Genomic DNA, 11,460 nt, shown 5'->3' on the forward strand with positions numbered 1-11,460 from the left:
TCTTGAAAGTTTGACTGACAACGGAGATCCAGAGAAATTCAGATCACTCTCAGCTCTAAGAGCCCACATTATGTATTTCACTTTAAGTGATCTGTCATTAAGATGAAATCAGAGTATCCAAAGGAACAGACCATTTAGCATAAATGAAATGTAGTTTTAAAAGGTATTTACTCACTGATTTCTTACAAATGCATATATTTATAAATGAGGGATTAACTAAAATAAAGCAACTTCTATCGCACATCATCTAATGTTGCATTTATGAAACCAGGAAGAACTCCCACGGACTTTGCCTTGGCCCATCAATCAGTTACAACTACCAGCTGACAAGCATGGTCGCCGAGACGAGGAGAGAGAAAAAATGCCTTCCAACCAATTTGGCTGGCCACTGGAACTGCCTATTTGTCTGAAAAGCTGTGGGCAATTTAATGACCTCGCTACTGCCCATTCCATCTCTCTTCCTCTCTTCATAACCACCTTTGCTGGTTATGTAGAAACTTCAGCTAACTTCAGCTCTCTTTCAAAGTACCTATAATAACTTCTGAGAGCTGAGCAGACACGACTATAAATTTAATTTCTAGGTACGGCCAGAAACTCTAGTTTTCTTTTCCTCTCGAGACACTAGCCTCTCATAAAATAAAAATTCCTCGGAGTCACGACGGGAAAGCTATAAAGGTTTGACAGGCAGAAGAGCCTCCTTATCTATTGATGAAGAAAGGAGAGGCTTGCCCGAGAGGCGGGCGTTTAAAAGACGCTGAGAAAGGACTGTCGTTGCCGCTGTTGGCTACGCCGTCCTTTTTAAAGGTTCTAGTTTCATTTTTTTGCATGTAGCTGTCCAGTTCTCCCAACACCATTTGTTGAAGAGGCTATCTTTACCCCATTTTATGATACTGCCCCCTTTGTCGAATATTAATTGACTGTAGAGATTTGGGTTTATTTCTGGGCTCTCTATTATGTTCCATTGGTCTATGTGCCTGTTTTTATGCCAGTACCAGGCTGTTTTGATTACAGNTAAAGGTTCTAATCCAGGACACAGTTGAAGGTTCACAAAACAAAATGATGAGGGACAATAATACTGTGTGTCCACTGTAATTGAAACTTTCTTTAAATTCAAAAACATAAATTCAAATTTTAAAAAAATAACGAGGGAAAATCAAGTGGCGAGGAAGGGGTGACAAACACAGAGACAGACAGTTCCAAATGAGGATGGGACTATGCAAAGTGAGCTTGCTGTCCTCATCCGCCCTGCCGCAGGGAGGGGCCCCCAAAGCGGAGGTCCCCGAAGGTGTAGCCAAGGGTTCAGAATTGCACTGAGCAGACGCTGGAATCGACTCAAGCCTTCCTGGGACAACTTAGTGTTTACGGCTTTCACCTGATTGAAAAAGGACTGAAGGTGAAGTTCAACCTCCTAGATGAATGAAGTTCCTAACAGATAACCCTGCCCAGCCCGTCTACAGTGTCTGCAGTGTATGTGCAAGGAGGAGCTGCCCGTCCTCAGGCAGCCTGCGACAATTTTCTGACTTTTGCAAACCTAACCCTTCCTTCTGGCTGTGCACTTAATGAATTAACTCGCCTGAAGTTACCTTACCCACCCACCCCAAACCCAGACCTATAATAATATATGTTAACCTGAGGAGCAGGGGGAACCCACCTAATAACGTATCTCTAACAGAATAATAATGGAGCCATACAAAGAAGTCGTAAATGCTGCAGTTGGTGACCTGTGGCTGCGTCCCACTGGGCCCGAGCAGGTCCAGACTGTGTTTCGTGGTGATGACGTAGTCGGGGTGCGTGGTGTTCTTCGCGAGGTCCAAGGCGCCCAAGAACTGCTCCCTTTCCTGGGGTGTCAGAGAGTGAATGTTCCGTCGCACAACCAGCGGTCTCTTCCGGTCACAGTTGGGGCCGGTCCAGCCGAACTTGCAGTCTCCACAGTTATAGCCAGCGAAGTTTCCTAAAGTATGGCGGGGGGGGGGGGGGGGGGGGGGAGGTGAAGGGAAGGGAGAGGNGAGAGGGAAGAAGTAACTTGATGTGGTTTGAAAGAAATTTCTGAATTTGAGCTTTGGGGCAGAATGGAAGAGAAAGATGAAGGTGCTTACAAGAGGGAAAAGAAAGCCAATTTCTGCCCTGGCTGGTGTGGTTCAGTAACTGAGCGCTGGCCTGTGAACCAAACCGAAAGGTCACTGGTTTGATTCCCAGTCAGGCGTGTACCTCGGTTGCTGGCCAGGTCACTGGTTGGGGGTGTGCTAGAGGCAACCACACATAGATGTTTCTCTCTCCCATTGATGTTTTCCCCCCTCTCTTTCCTTCTCTCTGAAAATAAATTAAATCTTTTTTAAAAAGCCAATTCCCTTTTCTTACTCCTTCGAAATGTTTGTATCTCAAAGCGAAACTGAACACTAGAGAGTTCCCTAGAAATTTTTCTTGCAGAGTAAACAGGATATGGAGTATATCCTGTTTAAATTAATGTGGTGAAGCCCAAACCCCAGTTCCTTGGGATGTGACTGTATTTGAAGACATGGACTTTAAAGAGGTCATTAACGGAGGTCAATGGGGTGACACAGATAGTTACACGGGTAGTTAAGACACAGGAAGAAGGCAGCCAAATCTGCAAACACCCTGATCTTGAACTTGAGGCCTCCGGAACGGTGAGAGAATGAATTTCAGTGTGTCACTCAGTCTGCGGCACTTTGTTCAGGTAGCCCTAGCAAACTAATCCTATGTTGTTATCTATACGCTCCTTTTTTTCCACCGGTCACACAGGTTGTCCCTTCCTGAGTCTCCTCCGTGGCCCTCCCTGGGACCAAGCAACAGCTCTGACACCCACCGCTGGGCCCCACTGTCCTGTGGCGTACAGCAAAACACTGACCCAGACCAGCTCGCTGATGTAGATAGAAAAGGAGAGGATACACACCAAGCTAAAGGTGAAACCGAAATAAATAAACTGGGCTCCCAAGAATTTAGGTGAAATCTGATGCTAAGCTAGCTGGTTTATTTCTCAAAGGAGACAGAGTTAAGACAAAATCAATGGAGGCTGGCAGGTTGTCCAGGTGAATGAGCTGCCTCGGCCTCGGGAAGTGCAAATCACAGCAGCTTCCCCGTGGACGCACAAGTGCCTGCCCTCTGTCAGCCCAGCGAGTGGGGACTGGTCATCCCAAGCACCGAGCACCTTTCTGATTCCCGCTAAAGCTTCAATTATTTTATCTTGCTCTTGACTTCTCCCTTCTTAGTGACGAGTAGTGCTTTTGTTACGGCGATGAGATGGTGATAAGTTAGAGAGTAAACATTTAAATATTTTTGGAGCAAAATGTGGAAACAAAAAAGGACAATAATACTCATCTCCCAGGGGATGGGAGGGGTTATGTGAAGCATTTCGCCCGGATGACCAGTGCCCAGGCTCGCCTGCTCCTCCTCCTCCTCCAGCTCAGGCTCCCAGACCTTTGTACTTGCTCTCCCTTCTGTGGTTGCCTAGGGGACCTGCTCCTTTAAACTAAAGGATGGGTCCCCCAAAGGGTCGTCCCTGATTCTGCACAGTCCGGGGCAGATGCTCCAGTGCTCCTCCTAGTCCCTCCCATTCCCTCTCATTGTGTTCATCACACCAGCCAGAAAGTTCTACTCGTCTCAGCTACAGGCAGTGGCCAGGTGGTTATCCCACTGCCAAGGTCTGTGCTTGGCCTTGTACAAATGAATATGTGTTGAATAAATGAAAGAAATATGAAGCCAAAACACCACAATGTACGCTTTAAATACCTTACCGTTTTATTTGTCAGTTATACCCCAACTGAGCTGGAATTTTCTAAAAATTTAAAAAGAAAGAAGTATGTTAACTATAACTATTTTTTTCAATTTTTTAAAAGAGTGTAAAGCACATAATAGACAATTCAAGGAACATCAATTTTCTTCTTGTTTTTTCTCTCCCTGTCCTTGTGGGTTAGAAAGAAAAGCTGGCTTTGTAAACAGATTCGATAAATAGTAAGTGGCAAAGAGAAGTAAGTAAAAAACACTGTGACCGTAGTAGAGAGGGGACTGTTTGGATCTCCAAAGGAAAAAAAAAAACGTTCCATGAGCATAAAAACAAAACAATTAGCTTTTATACCTTGTAAAGAAAATGCTCGGCCCTTCTTTTCTATTGGCCCAAAGGACTTTTTGATAGGTAAAGAAAATGTCTTTACAAATGTCATCAGTAGGAAGAATTTTCCCAGAGTAATTGGTCATTTGTGTTCTATGCTCTTCGTCACACGCAAATTCAGGATGGGGCAGAAGCTTTACAGTTGTTCGTATGGGAAATGATACAATAATTAATACAAGAACAAACTCTGTGTTTTGTGTTCTGACAACTGTAAGAGGAACACATTGGCCAGATGCTGCTTGTTTGAGAGATTTTAGGAAAGTCTGCAACAGGACAGGCCATTCCTACAGAAAAGCCACGGGAAACAGCTTGGCAGGGAGAGGGGTGCAAGTCGGATGGGATGAGGCCTCAGGAAATCACCAGCGCAGGGCAAACAGTGGGAACCAGGTTGATGGAGACTCGGATTTGGTGCCTGCCTGCCGGCTCTGTCGGCTCTGTTGGGGAGGACTCGGCGAAGGAACAATGGCCTCCACCAGCACTTCTGTCTGGGAGGAAGCTGCCCCTGAACCTCATGTCCTAATGCCAGATCATTCCGTTCTTCCTGAGATGTCCCTGGCATCTCTCGAGTTGCTGCCCCAGTGCTGGAACTCAGAGCAAGTGAGTCCAAGTAAGTCCTATGCAGGCCTCTTAAAAAGAATGCCTGGGACTCCCGGAGCCTCTGCCACACTTACCCACAATCACCATGGGTTTTTTTTATAGCCAGAAGTTATGGGGATCTCTCTTCCTGGCACTGGGACCCTGGTGTGGGGCTGAGACCTCCTTGCTCCTCAGCAGGACCCCCACAGCTAAGATAATACTCCATCACACCTGGATGTGGGACCAGCCCACTCTGCATCTTCACAGATGTGGTGAAGTCTCAATGTGGCTTCTCCTCTATATCCTTAGTTGTAGCACCTCTGTTCAGCTAAATTTCCAGCAATTCTGAATGATGGCTGTTCTGTAGTTTCATTATAAGTAACTTTCATGTGGTCATGGGAGGATTTGAGTAACACAGGAAGCTACACCGCCATTTCGACTGGAACCTGTGTAATAACTACTTTTCAAACATCTTTAATTAAAATCTATCACTTATTCTGGCAGCTCTTATAGGAATAAAGCATTTTTTGAAGACTGATTGAATAAAATGCATCTGAAGAATGCTAAACACTCAAACCCCCAGCTGTTTACCTCTAGCCAGGTGACTGGAGGTGAACGTATACTCACAGCTCTGCAGTGAGAAAGTAATTTTGTCCTTCAAAATACTGAGAAATAGCACACCTAAATTTTATAATAATAAGTTCAATGCACTTCCACATGTGAAGACATAAAACTTGTCTTTGAATTTTGGGGTCTCATGGTGGAAACTGAGCAACTGATCATGAGTTTTCAGGTTCCTGCACTTTCTCCCACACAATTGTTTTTGGTCGCTTGAAACAAAACTACCAATAAATGAGTATCTCCCTCAACCATGTATTCAACAACTAATATATTAAGACCTGCTACCTAAAGCGCAAAGTCAAGCATGCCTCCCTCGGTGCTCCCATGACTTCTGCGCATTCACGAAGTGCCACACTTCGTAACTACGGACTTCTGCTCTCAAAAACTGTCTCACTGGGACCAGAGCTTGACTGCATAATGTTCTTGTGGAGCACAGGCATGTTAATATGTTAGAGCCTTTAGAAGAGTGGTGAATAGGAAGCTCCATATTGTTATTATCACTAGTGTTACTAGCTACCACTTATCAAGTAGTATCATATAAGTATTTGTTTAAACACCTATCTTACTCACCCACTATACTGTCAGCTCATTAAGAATCATGTTAAGTTTTTTTTCCTCTATGTAGGCTGAAGGACTGATATAATTGGGCCTAAATGAACATTGGTTGGGTTTGTGATGAAGAAATTCACGAATAATTGAATAAAAGGCGTTGGGCACCAGAGGACACAGACATAAATGATGCATGGGGCCTTCACCTGGCGCAGGTGAAAGGCATGTGCGCAATGAAATAGCAACGCACGTCTAACGGTGGGAAGGTGAAAACCGGGGAGTCAGCCAAGCACCATGGATGACAAAAGGCAAAATGATTAATTCTGACTCAGAAGACCAGGAACGCTTCACAATTATGGTGAACAAAGACATCTCTTTTCACAAAGCCAGAATCGCCCCTGGAAAGCAATGTAGAAGCAATGTAAGAAGAAAGCATTTGTCTGGATTTGAACTCACCTGTGACCCAGAAATGCATTCAATTAGAAAATTCATTTTTTACCATGTCTCAGAGAAAATACTCTGAAACTCTGGGGATCATTTTTATTTTTTGACCTCTAAACCTGGTCTAAAAAAATGTGTTAAAATGCTGAAGACAACTAAAAAGCATAGCAACGTAAAACCCTGGCACCCAAAATATTTATTTCTTTAACTTAGATTTCCTACTAGTTTCTTACATCAATTTAACATGACTTCATTTTACCTTTCATCTACCGATAGCAGGAAAAAAAATGAGGGCTATTTTAGAAATGGAGAAAGAAAGAAAAGTAAAGGACACCTAAATACCAATCTATCTACCACTGAGGATGTCCTTGAGCAAAAATTAAGTTTAAAAGGACAAAGTCCGGTACCTACTAAGGACTACGATAAAAATAGAAGGAGACAGAGAGCAACCAAGCAATGCACCTTCCTGCACGAACTGCATCAGCTCAACCTCCGAAGGCTATTACACTAAATAAGCTTAAAGACCACTGATCAGTGCATTTATAAGGAGCTCTACACAGCCTATTTCTTTTAATTAGAGATTCTATTATTTTAATAACAATACTTTATACTCACACAGAGCCTTTCATCTATGGAGCTCAAAAGGATTTTACAAGTGTGGTTTCATCATTATCCCCATTTCAGAGATTGGAAAATGAAGGGCACTTAGTCACTTGTACAAACAAGAAGTTCTCAGACAATTGTTCAAAACCTATTCGGTGTGCATGTTTTGCAAAAACTCTCAAGACACAGCTGCAACTGGTTAGTCTCCGAAATGCCAACTGGCAGGCATGACTTGTAAAGTTGAACAGCTAATGTCTCCTGAAACTCAGCTCTTCTTGACAATTAAGTTCCATAACGTTTGGGTCCAAATTAAACCCACAGAGAACAGAGACGTTCTCTGTAGAGAATTTGAGCACATAATTTCCCCCTTCAAAGTCTGCACTTATTTTAATTAAACAAGCTAAAATCTTTTACCAACTTCAAGATCACAGAAACTATGGTGTGTTCATTTTTTTATTTTTAAATATTTTTGTGGCAAGAACACTTAACACGAGATCTATTCTCTTAACACGTTTTTAGGGCTACAGTACCCTGTTGCAGTTACAAAGCTATAGAGAACTGTCAAACTTATCTTGCTCGCTCTGATTGATTTTGATACTTTATATGAGTGGAACCATGCAGTATTTGTCTTCCTGGGACCGACTTATGTCCTTAATCTATGCCCTCCAGGTTCAGCCATGTTGTTACCTATTGCAGAATTTCCTTCTGTTCTTCAGGCTGAATAGTATTCTATTGCACCTATACACCACTCGTCTGGGATACGGAGAAATTGGAAACCCTATTCGCTATGGAAGGGAATTCAAAACGCTGCAACTGCTATAAAAAAGAGTATGAGGGTGTCTCAAAAGCTTAAAAACAGAACTGTCACATGATCTGAAATTCCCACTTTGGGTTATTTATCCAAAGGAACTGAAATCAGACTCTCGGAGAGATATGAGCACCCCTATGCTCATTGCAACACTGTTCCCCAGAGCCAAGATGTGGAAACAACCTCAATGTCCAGCAACAGGTGAATGATGTGTTTGTTTTTAAGTCAATGTGTCCATTGACTTAGCAAAGCTCAAGGCCATCAATAGTCTGTTTGCCAAAAGCTAATCTACACCTCTACTGTAAATCCATAAATTTTGGGTGACCCCAGAAGAATCCCTGGGGGTCCTATTTGCAAAGTAATTACGAGGCTACCAGAGAAGAGGGCTTTGGAGCACTCAAGATCAGGTTTAAATTCTGAAGGCTGGCTCCTAAACCATGAAAACGCTGCCATAGGAAGGCAAGCAATTCACTGTGTACGGGGACTGAAAAGCCATGAGAATCTACGAGATAATGTCTATAGAAGCTAAAGCTCAATGAGTATAGAAAAAATGGATACTATGCAATTCAATATGCTATTAAAAGCTTGTCACAATCAATAGTCACGGCAAAACTAATAGTTTCCTTGACTCACAGAATTAACAATGTGACTACAAAATGATTACAAAGCCAGAATTATTGCTAATGTTTAGAAAAACTAACATCATTCCTCCACTAACTTCACAATCCTTTGTACATTTTCTTAGTTTACTTTCATACCCTTAATACAGCTCAATTATCTGTAGTTTCCTAGGTTCCCGTATCATATAAGAACATTAAGAAAAAACATAATTTAAAAAGGAAAAGCTTTTATGCAGCTGGGCAGTGTAGAACAGTGTCCAAGGGCTTTGCTGAAGTGGTCACTTGCGGTTTTTGGGTTCCAGACACCCAGCCAGTCTTTGAGATTTGACTCTGCTGAGCATGGCAGCTGAGCACCGCAGGGGACCTCTGCTGAAAAGGACTGGGGGAGGCTCAGAAGAGCCAGAGGATTGAGAACTGCACACAGATTTCAAAGAAATAGGTAACGAGAGAGACCAAGGCTGAAAGGAGACACAGTGAACAAACCTGAGATGCCCACCTCAAACCCGGGTAAGAGTGAAAGAAGCCACTGTTACCTAGCAACAACCCCCCTTCCCCGGTCACTGAAAAAGCTCGGTCCTGCCCCATCTCCCCAACGTGGGCAAAGTGACAACCCAGACACAACCTTTATCCTGGTTGAGACCTGTTGGGCTCCTTAGAAATGCTGTGACTAGGACCACAGAACACCTGCCTTCAATGCCTGTCCTCTAGATGCCAAACCTCACCCACCCCCTCTTCAACAAGCACAAACCCATTTCAGGGAAGGGCATCGACTCCGTCATGAGCGGGCTTGCTCTGGGTTTCAAACCTGACTCCTGAGCTCTTTAGCTTCCAACAGACAAGCCAATGGTATGTTGGCATGAGTTCATATAGCCAGGCTTGGCCCTCATAGTGTGTCTTTAGATTCCGTAACTACACGTACTAGCGGGTATGAAGAATATAACCAAGACATCAGCCTTACTTAATTTGCCTCCTACAAGAAACAAACCTGGTTTGCCTTTCAGTTCCTAGTCTAACAGTCGCAGCAGCCTCATCTCCTCCTTAGCAGGGGCTCCTGCCCCAGGTGGGCCCTCCCCATTAAATTTGCAGCAGGCCAGGTCTCCTCCCCAAAGTGTCTCCCTCACCTGTGCACTTGCAGGTGCGTTTGAAGAACTTCCGTGGCCACAGTTCTCGGTCATCCAAGTTTCTCAGGGTGTAAGGGCCGCTCCAGCGCCTGGTGTCGGCTTGCACCTCCGTGCACTGCCCACGGCCCTCCCGAGAGCCACAGACATTGGCCGGGTCCGCACCCAGCAGTGGACAGCACTCCTGGGACACCAGGCTGCGCACCGTGGTGCAGACCCGGGGGAACTGAGCCCGGGCTCCGGGTGGGACCACACAGCCCAGGCAGCTGAGCAGAAGACCCCAGCGAAGGGGGCTCATGGCTTTATAATCAGGAGAACTTTCTCTCACTTTCCACTTCTTCCAGACCACTTTCTTCTTGTCTTCCACTGAAACGCTTGAGCATTCACTCAGCTTTNCTCCTGGGACACCAGGCTGCGCACCGTGGTGCAGACCCGGGGGAACTGAGCCCGGGCTCCGGGTGGGACCACACAGCCCAGGCAGCTGAGCAGAAGCCCCCAGCGAAGGGGGCTCATGGCTTTATAATCAGGAGAACTTTCTCTCACTTTCCACTTCTTCCAGACCACTTTCTTCTTGTCTTCCACTGAAACGCTTGAGCATTCACTCAGCTTTCGATTTTTTATTTTTGGTGTATTTTTGTTTTGTGGTCTGTTCCTCTCCTCTTTAAAAAAATGCCCATAAAAATCACAGAACCCATGCATGTGCACGTGTGTACATGCACACACACTGGCTATTTTATATGATCCAAACAACTAAAGCAAGTGTAATTGTATTAGAAGTGCCTCTAGCAGCCAGACTTAATGAGGGCAGTGCTTCTCACTCTCTTTTCCCCATTACATCAGGCTTTGTCTAATGGAGTTAATTTGCAGAGCACTCCAACCATACCACTCACTGTGCTGGGATTTCTAAGCCCCCTCCTTTCCTCCTGAGCCCATGACTTTAATCGCCTTGAACTCAGTTCAAAAGCCAAACACCGGGCTGCCTTTATTCTTTCTGGAGACCCAACCACAGGGCCTTGTGGGGTTTGTGTCGGGGCTGGGAGAAGCCCTCATTAGCGGGATTAGTGTTTGAGAAATCCTCCTCGTGGTTAGCACATGACCCGAAGTGCACAATGAAGTAGATAGAGTTTCTGCCTTTCTTTCAACAGGGGAAAACCGTCTTCATCATCTGGGCTCATGTGCTCCAGCCAAGCCTGTGACCGCAGACTTCCCAGGGAGTCAATAGAGGCAGTGAGCTCCTTGTCAAAGGCCCCTCACAGACAAGCATGCGTGGCGAATGACAATTCACTCCTGACTGCGCCCTGATGCACTGGAAAGGCCACTACAGCAGGCCGCCTGACTTAGGAAATAAAGAAACATTTATTTAGGGCTGACGTACAAGGAACAGCTTTGTCCCTCCATTAGAGAGCCTCTTTCCTCCAAATAATAACACACTCTTCTCCCATTCAGCACATCCAACCTGCAGCTTTTTGTTAATTACATGAAGCCCCACACCACCAGAAATTCAAAATCGTCGTTATCTAACTGTAAGGAACGCAGTGAAACAATTTGGAGCGAGGGCTTGCAAGTGACATCTTTCGATGTACGGTCAAGTTAAGCATCGTTGGTCTAGAAAGCAATGCCTCCCCTAGTGCCTTGGGGCCAGCGAGGGGGGCTCCTCTGCCCCTTTGGGTGGGAACAGGATGACCTGAGCCCCAACTGCGCCTGCACGCACTGCTGGCACGAGGCTGGCCCAAACGGTTCCTCAGCACGCTTAACATCAGGGCGTAAAGATACGGATGTTATTTCCAAAGTGATTTCCCAAGGCTCAACCACTCTGATACAGCTGTGGCCACCCCATGGACTTCTGTGCCACCCCGTGACATTGAGTTGTTGTCACCGATGAAATGATAGTTTTCCACTCCAACTGTACACCAGAGCCAGCCTGTACCCCAGTCCCCGGGAAGCAGAATCTCCGAGTGTGGGAGCCAGACTTCAGCCAGTTTAATAGGTTCTCTAGGT

General features: G+C 45.1%; 1 protein-coding gene across 1 annotated transcript in view; it reads right to left on the minus strand.

Moving 5' to 3' along the window:
- DCT (dopachrome tautomerase) overlaps positions 1–9,851 on the minus strand; it is a 31,478-nt gene extending 21,627 nt beyond the window's left edge. Inside the window, exons 1-2 of the mRNA XM_037057551.1 lie at positions 9,466–9,851; positions 1,652–1,951 (exon numbers count right to left, since the gene is read on the minus strand). Coding sequence (XP_036913446.1) covers positions 1,652–1,951; positions 9,466–9,760 — 595 coding nt within the window. The 5' untranslated portion in view covers positions 9,761–9,851. The remainder of the gene's footprint in view (positions 1–1,651; positions 1,952–9,465) is intronic.
- Between the last annotated feature and the right edge of the window lie 1,609 nt (positions 9,852–11,460).

This window comes from Sturnira hondurensis, unplaced genomic scaffold (assembly GCF_014824575.4).
Source record: "Sturnira hondurensis isolate 20B ecotype Veracruz unplaced genomic scaffold, ASM1482457v3 Scaffold0009719, whole genome shotgun sequence".
NCBI lineage: Eukaryota > Metazoa > Chordata > Mammalia > Chiroptera > Phyllostomidae > Sturnira > Sturnira hondurensis.